Here is a 13,567-nt window from a genome sequence, read left to right as displayed (position 1 = left end):
GACCCAGCCCTACTTATTTTTTACATGGAGAAGGACTTATCCAAAGAAGAGTTTCTTGAAGATCTTTACTTAAAGAATCTGCAAGACTTGAATATTACACTTGAGGATTTTACAAAGGAATTGACTTTTCAATTTACAACTACGAATATATCCAAAACTAATGTACCTTGGGTCACTGACATTTCTCCTTGGCTATATAAATTAATATTCAAGTTATAGCATCTCTACATTGCATTTACTGCCCACAGATTTAAATCTTTTGTGGTGGTGACGAAATGTTACACTTGCTTAGGCTTCGGTCACATGACTACCACATGTCGACAGGAGTTCCCCACTTGTGGTCACTGCTCTAGTGTGGCCATGTGTTTAGTGAATGCCCAAGTAAATCTGGACCTCCAGTATGTGCAAATTGTAAATCTAGAAAGAAGGATTTCAGACATTCTGTTCGAGATCCACAATGCTCAGAATTTATAAGAGCTAAGGGACTGATAAGATTAAGAACCAACTATGAGTAATAAATCTCATAACCATTCCTATACTGCAAGACGGCTCTATCACTTCTGACTTGTATATCCTTCAACTTAATGCACACAAGTCTTGTCTAGTTGCAGATGAAGTTTGGCAATATCTGGATGCTCACCAGTTTGACTTACTAACCCTTCAAAAACCATATTATCATCAAGGCAAAGTTTCTGGCTACCCTCTGTCCATGTGTGTCGTTCAGCCTGATCATGCTGAGCCATGCTCTGCATTTGTTATAACAAACACTAATCTAAATGTCATCAAAATCAGTAGCTATACCACACAATATGCTGTCTGCATTTATGTTTCCATTTCTATCATTTCTTATTTTTTAATTTCTTTATACTGTCCAACTCCTTCTGATATCACTGTTTATCATCAATATCTTGATAATGTTATTGATATTGTTGGTTCCACACACCAGAATTTTTATCCTGTCAGATGTCAATGCAAAGTCTCTACTCTGGTTTTCATTTTCTTTTGACACCAAAGGCAGACTGATTGAAGAATTCTTACTCTCTCATCACTGTGTTACTCTCAACCAGCCTGACATGCCTTTTACCTTCAGCTCTACATATGGAGAGAGTGATTTTCACATAAGTGTGACTGTGACTGCATATGCCAATGCTTCCACTGTTTCTGATTGGTCTGTTAATGCTGGCAGTTGCTCTAGTGATCACAGAGCTATTCTATTACCTTTGTGATTAAGTCTTCCTTTCCAGATACTTCTTTTCCTCTGCAGACCTCTGCTGCTTTTCCCTTAAACTTATATTATGGTCTTGTTTTGATGATGCTCTTCAATTCCCATTCTCAGATTCTATGATGAATACTATTGCTAATTATTCTGCATCTGACTATGAATTGTATGTCCAGGATGCTTTGTTCAAGGCAAGCTCTCATACTGCTAAGAGGAAAGTGCTGCCTAAACATCCAACACCACGGTGGAGTAGTGACTTGACCATCTTACGCTGTCATGTATTTCGTGTTCACTGGTCCTTCCAATGACATTGTATGAGCTGGCCACCCGCAGACATTGAGCAGCTTAAAAATCAATATCACAACCTCAAAAGGCAATATGCTAAGGCAATAAAAGATGGTAAAAGATCCATTTGGAAAACATTTGTTCTAACTGCAGGTAATTCTGACCCTTGGGGGTCTGGTTCATCATCTCTCTAGAAACAAGGTTCACCCTTCAGAAATTTACCAGTCTGTTGACTCACACAATGCCAAAACTCTGACTTGGACTAGCACTGTCAATGCCATACTCGATGCAGTTCTTCCCTCAGATGATCCCTGCTGTGATCTTCCTATTCATCAACAAATTAGATCTCTCAACAGGACCTCCATGTTACTTCTGAATCAATTCCTTGCTTCAGCCAGGTGGAGGTTGATTTGGCAATCTCTAAAATCAACAATAATAGTCGTCCTGGATTTGATAACCTCGAAGGCATTTTTATCAAGCAAATACATAAACTCTATCCATCTGTCTTTGTTACACTCTATAATAGACTAGCTGTACCCGTTGTGAAAATTTTGCAATTGGTAGCAGAGTTTTTCTCTAGCTATCCTAAAGAAATGTAGTCCATATTTTACCATGAGCAGGTAAGCCAGTATGTGTCAAATGCACAACTAGGAAGAACTATCTTTAATTCAAGACCACTTTCAGCCCGGTCAGTTAGGCTTATCGTTCACAATGGCTGTCTCAAGAAAATGGCTTCCGTATTAATATATAGATAATTGTCCGTTTTTCACATCTGGCCTTTACAGAGTCTGTAAAACACCACAATGACATAAACACGGAGTTGGGAAAGACCCTGGTGCCAGTAGACTCTGAAGGTCTTTACACATTTGTCCGTTTTCTATCTTCTCCCCTTGCATGCCACCTCACAACAGCCTAATTTTTGATTATTAAAAAGGGGGAGTGTGAATGCAACCCCCTATTAACAAAAATTCCTCACTCTACCTATACCATTTTGGGAAGGTGGCGGGAGTCAGCTAACCTGTAGTGCAATGGGAAAGCCTTTACCTGGAGCCGCCTTACTGATCACAGCATCCTTAGTGCTAGGTAAGTATGCTACTCACTCACCCTAGTGAGCGTGACTACCATTGCTATGTAGCTAATGAAATTGTGTGTGCATATAATATAGGACATTTTTTTTTTCTTTCTATTCACCACTAATGCAATGTTTTTAATATTTAAATTATATTTGCAATCCGATCTTTAATAGAGAATGATTAATTATTGCTATTTGTTATTTGTTGTTTTTAGGAGTATTAGAAACTAAGGCCATATTGCTCCGGGATATGTGGTGGTCATTCCCTGACCTTTCGCATTCTCCGTATTTGGTGGTGACGGGCTCGAACCCCGGTCTAATCAAGAAGCGTGTGCTACCACTGCTGCTCCTTCCCACCTGGCTATGGAGGCGCCGATTAATTATTGCAAAATTATTGTATTTTACAGAGAGTTTCTGGCCCATTCCACAAAATAACACTAATCAGAATTTTCATATTTTCCCATTTTTTGGCACAACTAGCAAGAATTATCTTCAATTTGAGAACACTTTCAGTCCAATCAGTTAGGCCTATCGTTCACAATGACCGCCTCAAGAAAACAGCTTCCGTATTAGTACACAGATGCTTGAACAAGGCAACTTTTCCTGTCCTTTGAAAGACAGCATTGTTAAAATTAACTTCCAAACCTAGCACTTCGATTTCTGCTAAGGCCTATCGTAGGCCTATCGTCCTATTTCATTACTGTCCAACTTGGATAAAACTCTTGAGCGACTTACTGCTGCCCGACTAGATTGTCTTTTTTACTGAACACTCTTTGAGGTCCTCTGACCAGTTTGTTTCTCATCTAAGGTGTGGAACTGGGGAGGCCTTGGTGAACTTCTTTCCTGAGTAAACAACTGCACATTTAAGTAGGCTACAGCTATTTTCAGAGATTTCTCTGGAGCCTTTGACTCCCTTTGGTGAGAGAGCTTTTTTGCTTGCCTCAGAGCTGCTCAATGCTCCTCACAACTCTATAACTTAATCTGCAACTATTTTCTCCACCTGCGATCTAGATCTAGAGCTTCTTGTCCTTGGTAATTCTCGTTCTTCTTTGGAAAGTATTGCCAATAGCATCATGAATGACCTCTGCTCTTGGACCGTTATTAATAAACTTACCATTTCTCCTGACAAGATTAAGCTTCTTTATCTTGTAAGGGCAACCTTAACATTTTCAAGCCTCCAAATGTTAAATTTTTTGGGAAGTCACTGTCTCTCTCCATGGTTGACTCGCATAAATTCTTGGGTATTATTCTAGATCATAAGTTAAACTTCCAGAAATATGTCCTGCACCTTCATTATAAAATAGTCAAGTATACTTCTATGCTTGTCCATCTGTAGCATCAATCCTGGGGTATTAACCATACCCTTCATCTTTTGTACAAAGTGCTGTCTGTTCCAATTTGTACCTATAGTGCTGGTGCCTGGTTTTGGTATATTAAGGAGGTTGCTATCCAAGAGAAACTAACCTCTGTCTAAAGACCTATGCTCATAATGATGAGTCACTCCTGTCACACTGTCTTGACAGCTGCACTACAGGTTTTACATGGTTGCCTACCTCTGGACCTCCAAATTCCTTACCAAAGTTTTTGCTATTACCTTAGACATATCATTTCTGTTGACATTTTAAACGTAAATGCCAGTATTCATTGCGATCCTAAAACCAATAAAACTCGTTGCTGGAACCACCTAGTTCAACTCTGGCAAGATTGGTGGTCGTCTTCTTCCAGTGGTCACAAGAACGCTTATTCCATCTGTGTACTTTGGCATACAAAAGTCCGTTCTAAAATGGTTCAGTCCGAGTCTCCACACACTTTATCTTCTAATTGGCCATGGTTCCTTCATGCTAAACGCGCTGTGTGTAACCAGTCTGATTCTCCCCTCTGTAACTATGACAGCCCAGAAGACTGGCAGCATATTCTTTTCACCTATCCATACTGCTGTCTGTCAACCATTTTCTCCAGGCAATGAGTCGTCTTTCCTGGACTCCGAAGAAAAATTTAATCTTCTACAAGATTTTGCATTAAAGCCTTCACCAAACATGGACAACATCTTAGAGAAAGTTATCTTTGTGCTCTAAGAAAAGAGCACAACACAATTAATGAAAATAGATCTTTCTAATTTGTAGTTTGCTGTTTGTTATTTGTTATTTGGTTTTTAGGAGCATTAGCAACTAAGGCCATATTGCTCAGGGAATATGCGGTGGACATTCCCTGACCTTTCTGCATCCTTCGTATTTGGTGGTGATGGGCTCGAACCCCGGTCTAATCAAAAAGCGTATGCTACGCACTGCTGCTCCTTCCCACCTGGCTACGGAGGCGCCATTGTAGTTTGCTATCAATTCCTTATTTCTGTTATTTTTATTTTATTTCTCATCAGTCGTGTTTAAATTTCAGGAACTACTCCTATTCCAGCTCTACCTCTGGTCCAGGCCATCACCTCCATCAACGCCATTTCATGATACCACCACCATTGTCACTACCACCATCTTTAACTCAAGTAGCATCTTCACCACCACCTTCAACTTGGACAGTTGCTAATCTTAGGTTGGATGATGCTGAATGATATCACTGTCTTTTCCTGTCTTCTATCTATCTCCTGCTGGTCCTGAGGTGGGATCATCCACAACTTATCCTGTGTGGAATCTATCTCTTTCCTCTATCCCCTTTTAATTCATGTCTTTTCTTTCTGTCCATCTATGAAGTGTTTACCTTTTTACTTCTTCTTACTCCTTTTACTTCTTATTCTTACTCCTTTTACTGATATTCCCTCATCTATTGTATTTCTCATTATTGGCTCTAGTCTTGCACTGGTGTGGGATCTTTATTTTATTTTATTTTATTTTATTTAATTTACATATTTACTTATTTTTATTTTTTTTCCAGATTTTTTTTTTGTAGTTTGCTATTAATTCCTTATTTAATGACAGAAATGCACTGTCGTTTCTGTCATTACTGCAACAGGATCTAGAAAATTTGGGCAGATGGGCTGAGAAGTGGCAACTGAAGTTTAACATTGACAAATGCAAAGTACTGCATATGGGTTGAAGTAACCCCCAGAGGATTTGTAATAACTGAGAGCAAAGTGGAGGAGAAACTGTTGAAGTTGAACATAAGAAAGGCACCTGGGATGGATGGGATATATCCAGTTATATTAAAGGAGGTGGCAAAAGGAAGTAAGCAAACCCTTAGCCATAATTATGGGAGCATCCTTTGACTCAGGGGAAATCCCCATGACTTCCCCTGAGTTAAAGTAGCAAAGTAAAACTGGCAATATGCAAATGTAGCCCAAAATCACAAAGGGGATCGAAGGGTAACATGAGAAATTACAGACCAGTTAGTTTAACTTCTGTTCCAGGTAAAATAATGGAGTCACTGGTTAAAGATGCATTGCAGGGATCATCTAGACAATACTGCAGCAATAATTCAGAAACAACATGAGTTTGTTAAGGGAAACTCTTGTATGACACATTTGATAGGATATTATGATGTGGTTACAAAGGAACTGAATGCAAAAAATAATTCTGATATCATATACTTGGATTTCAGGAAACCTTTTGTCACTGTTGCACATGGAAGACTAGTTAGTATGAACCAGAGCTGTAATGCTCAATACGTTCTATGTTGATATCAATATTTGTAAAAGAATAGGAGAAGTTTACCTCAATATAGTACGTAGAACACCTCCATATGATACTCTATAGAATTTAAAATGAAAAAATCAAAAATATTACATTGGAGTAACAAATAATTAAAAATAAATTTAACGCAATTAAAAATAAGAAAATTAAAAGAATTTAACAAAAAAATTGCAAAACGATTTTCCTTCTTGAAGCTGACAACATTTTTCGACTGTATGTTGGGATCATTTTCATTCCTGTGATCATGACATACGGTCGAAAAGTGTTGTCAGCTTCAGGAAGGAAAATCGTTTTGCAATTTTTTCATAAAATTCTTTTAATTTTCTTATTATTTATTGTGTTAAATTGATTTTTAATTATTCGTTACTCTAATGTAATATTTTCAATTTTTTCTTTTTAATTTCTGGAGAGTATCATACGGAAGTGTTCCATGTACTAAATTGAGGTAAACTTTTCTTATTATTTTACAAATGGAAGACTAGTGTACAAATTGGAGCAGAATGGTATTAAGGGTAAGTTGCTACAATGGATAAAAGGGTGGTTGAGTGGGAGAAGACAGAGGGTGGTAATCAATGCATGCTACTCTTCAAGGACTAATGTTATTAGTAGAGTCCCACAGGGTTCGGTGTTGGGCCCACTCCCGTTTTGTATATTTCTCAATGATACTGATGAAGGTATATCAGGTTTATTGTTGAAGTTTGCAGATGATACAAAGGTTGGCAGGGTTGTTAATGACAATAATGGCAGTGTGTGTGTGTGTGTGTGTGTGCTACTGCAACAAGATCTAGAAAATTTGGGCAGATGGGCTGAGAATTGGCAACTGAAGTTTAACATTGACAAATGCAAAGTACTGCATATAGGTAGAAGTAACCCCAGAGGAATGTACCAACTATGTGGTACTACACTTAAGGTGGTAGAAAATGAAAAAGACCTGGGAGATATTGTGCAGTCAGATGAAGTTTTCTGAGCAATGCAGACAGGTGGCAAGGGTAGGTCATGGGGTTTTGTCAATGATATACAGCAATTTTGCCAGCAGGGAAAAGGAGGCGATTATCCATTTGTATAAGGCAATGGTCAGGCCACGCCTTGAGTACTGCTTACAGGTCTGGAGGCCTCATTTTAGGAAGGATATATATTTGCTTGAACGTGTACAGAGAAGGGCAACAAGATTGGTGAGAGAAATGAAGGAATCCTCTTACCAAGAGAGGCTTAAGTTCTGCAAATTGCAGCAGCTGGAGACTAGGCACCTGCGAGGTGATCTGATTGAAGTGTATAAGGCCTTGAATGGGTTGAGCTTGCTGAATTCTGATGGGATTCTTCCACTTGCTCAGATTACAAAGCTAAGGTGGCACAAATTCAAACTGAGGAAAGACAGTTGTAGAACAGATGTGAGGAAATTTGCCTTTAGCCAGCGGGTGGTTAATTTCTGGAAGAAACTTCCATCTGTCGTTGTGGAAGTTGATAGCTTAAATAAATTGAAGGAAGAACTGGATAAAGTTTTAGAGGGAATGATTGTGTGAATTTTTTTTTTTTGGCTGATGCTGCATAAGCTCATACGCTTGCTTTCTTGCATCACATGCCTCTATTACTATTTCTATTATTTTTATTATATTTATCTTAATTTTATATTATTTAATTTAGTTATTTTTATTTTAAATTAAATTTTTTTTTTAACTTTTTAATTCTTTTCATTTAATTTTTTTAATTCTTTGGTGCTTGTTGCTTCCTGATAGCAAAGTGGCCAGAAACAACTAAAAATATATGCACAGCACAAACATAGCATTACATACTATTCTGGTCTTTGTGCTGAGCTGTATCATTACAGTATGGCAGAGATGAATTAGTGTTTGGGCTGCCTTAAATAAGATACTATACACATATTTATTTATTTTCTATACACATTGTACTCCCTTATTCAAATTCTGAATCCCTTATTGTGAGTGACACCATGTCTCTGATATACCCACAATGTCAGCATTTGATGATTTGATCAGCACTTCAAATTCAACAAATTTATTTACTGATAAACTCCTATCAACAGTTTACATAGAAGTAAACATGCAACTATTTTCTCTTAGTAACCCTAACACAATCCCATGTATTTGTTTGATGAGGATTCCAGCAAGTCTTGAAATCACCAACACCTTGCTTTCCGGGCTGCTGCTTGTTCCAATAGCAGCAGTACAAGAATTACTTTCACCTCTGTCTGTGGCTAGTATTAATCTATTAGTCTATGAATCCCCCCCCCCAAGCTAGCAGTTTTCTGACCCACCCAACACTGCTTCGATAGATGAGGAAATATTTTTGCAGACCTCCTATTTAAGTGTATCCCATTTTTATAGAAACAGCCTATCCCTGTTATAAAAAATTCTACTCAATGGGCTTTGCGGTCTCTCTAGGGACAAATTTATTGATAAGGTGGCTCTCCTTATATACTCCCTCCTATCAAGTCCTGACAAGATTGTAGACACTTTTTCATTTCAATCTTAACTTGAGACTTTTTTCTCTCAATATATTTTTATAATCTACAATAATAATAAAAGAACTTGCTTGTTGTCGTAAGCAATACAACGTTGCTAAATGTTTGCAATGTGGGTCACTTGAGTATATGATAATATCATCCTCAAAACTGTTAGCAGGGAAGAGTGACAGCACTCCATTAGCTTCGAGCAAGTTTTTTTTAATTATCATTTTCAACATCACTTGAGCATCATCATACACTTTTTTTGCTTCAGCACCTATAAAAAAAAGTGGTATACTTACTTTGAACATTTTATTATGAATATTTATTAATTATTCTTTGCATATTTATAAATATCATGAAACAAAATACAATACTTTTTCAAAGAAATTATTTTGGAAGAATTACATACAGCATTTAATATTATGTAAAAAAACAGTAACGACTAAAATACTGTGTTAATGTTCACACAGATAAATTTAAAATTTAGGGCCAATGCATAATCTAGCAATATGACGGATTTGTTTATTTAAAAAAATAGGAAACTAATGCAATTAAAGTAATCTGCTAAACTGGGCTAATTTTTGTGGTAAGGTTTTTGCTTAATAAAAATTATAAATTGTAATAAAGAAAACATTTTAAGCACCTAATCATATATATTTTCTTATTTTGTATTTATATATATATTTCAAAAGTTATAGTGAGTAAATACAGAAAACTGTAAGCTTAACTTCTCTTCCAGGGAAAATAATGGGGTCACTGGTTAAAAAAGTATAAATTATTAGTACTACAAGAATGGAGTAATATGGAAATCATAGCATGGATTTCTTAACGGCAGATCTTGTCTGATCAATCTGATTAGTGAATATGATGCAGTAACAAAGAGAGTTGGCAAATGGAAGTTTTACATTGACAAATGTAAAGTACTACATATAGGAAGCAGTAACCCTAGAGTAACGTATCAACTCTGTGGTACCACACTGACAGTGGTAGAGAATGAAAAGGACCTGGGGGTAATTGTGCAGACAGATATGAAGTTTTCTGAGCAGTGCAGACAGTCTGCAAGAGTAGCTCATTCTGTCTTGTCAATAATATACAGGAATTTTTCTAGCAGGGATAAGGAGGTGATTATCCCCTTGTATAAGGCAATGGTCAAGCCACACCTTGAGTACTGTATACAGGTCTGGAGGCCTCATTTTAAGAAGGGTGTAGAGCAGTTGGAATGAGTACAGAGAAGGGCAACAAGGTTACTGAATGGAAGAAGGGTTGCTCTTACGAAGAAAGGCTTAAATTTTGCAAATTACAGTGTCTGGAGACTAGGCACCTGCGAGGTGATCTGATTGAGGTGTATAAAGCCTTGAATGGTTTGAGCATGCTCAGTGCTGATGGGATTCTGCCTCTTGCTCAGAATAATCACCTGAGAGGGCATAAATTCAAATTGAGGAAAGACAGTTGTAGGATAGATGTGCAGAAGTTTGCCTTTAGCCAGCGAGTGGTTGATTGCTGGAACAAATTTCCATCTGTCATTGTAAAAGCAGATAGCTTAAATACGTTCGAGGCAGAACTTGACAAACATGTGGAGCAAGTGGATGGGTGAAATAAGGTTTTTTTTTTTTTTTTTTTTGGCTGATGCCATATAAGCTTGCTTTCTTGCATCATGTGCCTTTGCTAATGCTAACTCAATGCAAAAAATAATCGTATACATACTTAGATTTTGGTAAAGCATTAGCATAGGCATATGATACAAGAAAGCAAGCTTATGCACATGAGCAAAAAAAAAAAAAAAAAAAAACCGACTTCCATGTCATCCCTCCGTTCGCTCAAATTACCTGTCCACCTGAGCCTTAAATTTATTTAGCCTATCAACTTCCACAATAATGGATGGAAGTCTGTTCCACCAACTACTCGCTGGCTAAAGGCAAATTTCTGCACATCTACACTACATCTCTCTTTCCTCCATCTGAATTTATGCCCCCTCAGGTGATTATTCTGAGCAAGAGGAAGACTCCCATCAGCATTGAGCATGCTCAAACCATTCAAGGCTTTATACACCTCTATCAGATCACCTCGCCGGTGCCTAGTACCAACACACACTGTAATTTGCAAAACTTAAGCCTTTCTTCATAAGAGCAACCCTTCGTTCCATTCACTAATCTTATTGCCCTTCTCTGTATTCGTTCAAGCAGCTCTACATCCTTCTTGAAATGAGGACTCCAGACCTGTATACATAAGGTGTGCCCTGACCATTGCCTCATGCAAGGGCATAATCACCTCCTTATCCCTGCTAATAAAATTCCTCTTTATCATTGACAAGACACCATGAGCTACTCTTGCAGCCCATCTGCACTGCACAGAGAACTTCATATCTGCCTGCACAATTACCCCCAGGTCCTTTTCATTCTCTACCACTGTCAGTGTAGTACCACAGAGTTGATATGTTGCTCTGGGGTTGCTGTTTCCCATATGTAGTACGTTACATTTATCAATGTTAAACTTCATTTGCCACCTCTGAGCCCATCTGCTCAACCTTTCCAGATCTGGTTCCAGCAGCATAGCATCAGTAGTGTCCTTAACAACCCTGCCAACCTTTGTATCTTCTGCAAACTTGGACATTAAGCTTGATATACCATCATCAATATTGTTTATAAATACAGAAAATAATAATGGAACCAACACTGTACCCTGAGGGACTCCACTAATAACATCAGTCCACGATGAGCAGTGTTGATTGTTACTACTCTCTGTCTTCTCCCCCTCAGCCATCCCTTTATCCATAGCAGCAATTTGCCTCCAATGCCACACTGCTCCAATTTGTGCAGCAGTCTTCCATGTGCAACAGTATCAAAAGCCTTTCTAAGATCCAAATATATAATATCAATAGCATTAGTAGAGGCATTTGATGCAAGAAAGCAAGCTAATGCAGCATCAGCAAAAAAAAAAAAAAAAACCCACTTCCACTTCACCCCTCTGTTCATTCGAAATACCTGTCCAGCTGAGCCTTAAACTTATTTAGGCTATAAATTTGCACGGCAAGTGATGGAAGTCTGTTCCACCAACCAACCACCCGCTGGCTAAAGGCAAATTTCAGCACATCTATCCTACATCTGTCTTTCCTCAATTTGAATTTATGCCATCTCAGGTGATTATTCTGAGCAAGAGGAAGAATCCCATCAGCATTGAGCATGCTCAAACCATTCAAGGCTTTATACACCTCTATCAGATCACCTCGCTGGTGCCTAGTCTCCAGACACTGCAATTTGCAAAACTTAAGCCTTTCTTCGTAAGAGCACAACTTTGTTCCATTCACTAACCTTGTTGCCCTTCTCTGTACTCTTTCCAGCAGCTCTACATCCTTCTTGAAATGAGGCCTCCAGACCTGTATACAGTACTCTAGGTGTGGCCTGACCATTGCCTTATACAAGGGAATAATCACCTCCTTATCCCTGCTAGAAAAATTCCTATATATCATTGACAATACACCATGAGCTACTCTTGCACCCGTCTACACTGCTCAGAGAACTTCATATCTGCCTGCACAACCACCCCCAGGTCCCTTTCATTCTCTACCACTGTCAGTGTAGTACCACAGAGTTGATACGTTGCTCTGGGGTTGCTGTTTCCCATATGTAGTATTTTACATTTGTCAATGTTGAACTTCATTTGCCACCTCTCAGCCCATCTACTCAACCTTTCCAGATCCTGTTGAAGTAGCATAGTGTCAGTAGTGTCCTTGACAACCCTGCCAACCTTCGTATCGTCTGCAAACTTGGACATTAAGCTTGATATACCATCATCAATATTATTTATAAATACAGAAAACAATAATGGACCCAACACTGAACCCTGAGGGACTCCACTAATAACATTAGTCCACGATGAGCAGTGTCCATTGATTACCACTCTCTGTCTTCTCCCCCTCAACCACCCTTTTATCCATAGCAGCAATTTGCCTCCAATGCCATACTGCTCCAATTAGTGCAGCAGTTTTCCATGTGCAACAGTATTCAAAAGCCTTTCTAAGATCCAAATATATAATATCAAAGTTATTCCATGCATCCAGTTCTTTTGTGACTGCATCATAGTATCCAATCAAATTCGTCAGGCATGACTTCCCCTTAACAAAACCATGCTGTGTCCGAGCTATAACTGAAGTCTTGTCTAGATCCTGCAGTGCTTCTTTAACCAGTGCTTCCATTAATTTTCCTGGAACAGAAGTTAAACTCACAGGTCTATAATTACTTGTGTCAGCCTTTGATCCTCCTTTGTGAATTGGGGTCACATTTGCACATCTCCAGTCTGTGGGTACCTCCCCTGAGTCCAAGGAAGCTCTCATAATTATGGCTAAGGGTTTGGTTACTTCCTTTGCTGCCACCTTTAATATAACTGGATAGATCCCATCCACCCCAGGTGCCTTTCTTGTGTTTATCTTCAACAATTTCTAATCCACTTTACTCTCAGTTATTACAAGATTCTCTAGTTTCTGCCAGAGTTGAATACACCTCTGGCATTCCCCTCGCTGAATAATTCCTCATGTGTGAATGTCGATGCAAAATAATCATTTAGTTTGTTAGCTACCTGAGCAGTATCATCAACAGTTGACCCATTGATATCAAGTGGATCAATCTGATTCATCCCCTTCCTTCTAGAGGTTACATAAGTAAAGAACTCTATGCATTTTTCTTTGCATCCCTTACCAAAGATTTCTCGTAATCTGCCTTCACCTGCCTAACCTCCTTTGTAACTTGGTTACAGATCAACTTGTATCTATCATAGGTTTCTGTGTCATATGTTAATTTGTATGTATCCCATGCATTTTTCTTCTCTGCCATATGTCTCATTAATTCATCTGACATCCATTTAGGCCTAAACCTTGAACAATATTTGTTAGTTGGTAT

The 13,567-nt window shown here is 38.4% G+C and overlaps 1 protein-coding gene and 1 non-coding gene across 2 annotated transcripts in view; both read right to left on the bottom strand.

Moving 5' to 3' along the window:
* Nucleotides 1–13,567, bottom strand: part of LOC150088367 (methionine synthase-like) — a 668,558-nt gene that overhangs the window by 99,626 nt on the left and 555,365 nt on the right. The window contains 1 exon segment of the mRNA XM_090370745.1: nucleotides 8,762–8,949. Coding sequence (XP_090226871.1) covers nucleotides 8,762–8,949 — 188 coding nt within the window.
* LOC150088368 (U1 spliceosomal RNA) lies at nucleotides 2,435–2,595 on the bottom strand. The gene has a single exon (XR_016546838.1). It is a non-coding gene; the product is annotated as a U1 spliceosomal RNA (small nuclear RNA).

The sequence above is a fragment of the Mastigoproctus giganteus genome, chromosome 3, assembly GCF_048544385.1.
Source record: "Mastigoproctus giganteus isolate SK-2022 chromosome 3, ASM4854438v1, whole genome shotgun sequence".
In the NCBI taxonomy this organism is placed as follows: Eukaryota; Metazoa; Arthropoda; class Arachnida; order Uropygi; family Thelyphonidae; genus Mastigoproctus; species Mastigoproctus giganteus.
This window is presented reverse-complemented; position numbering and strand designations above follow the sequence as displayed.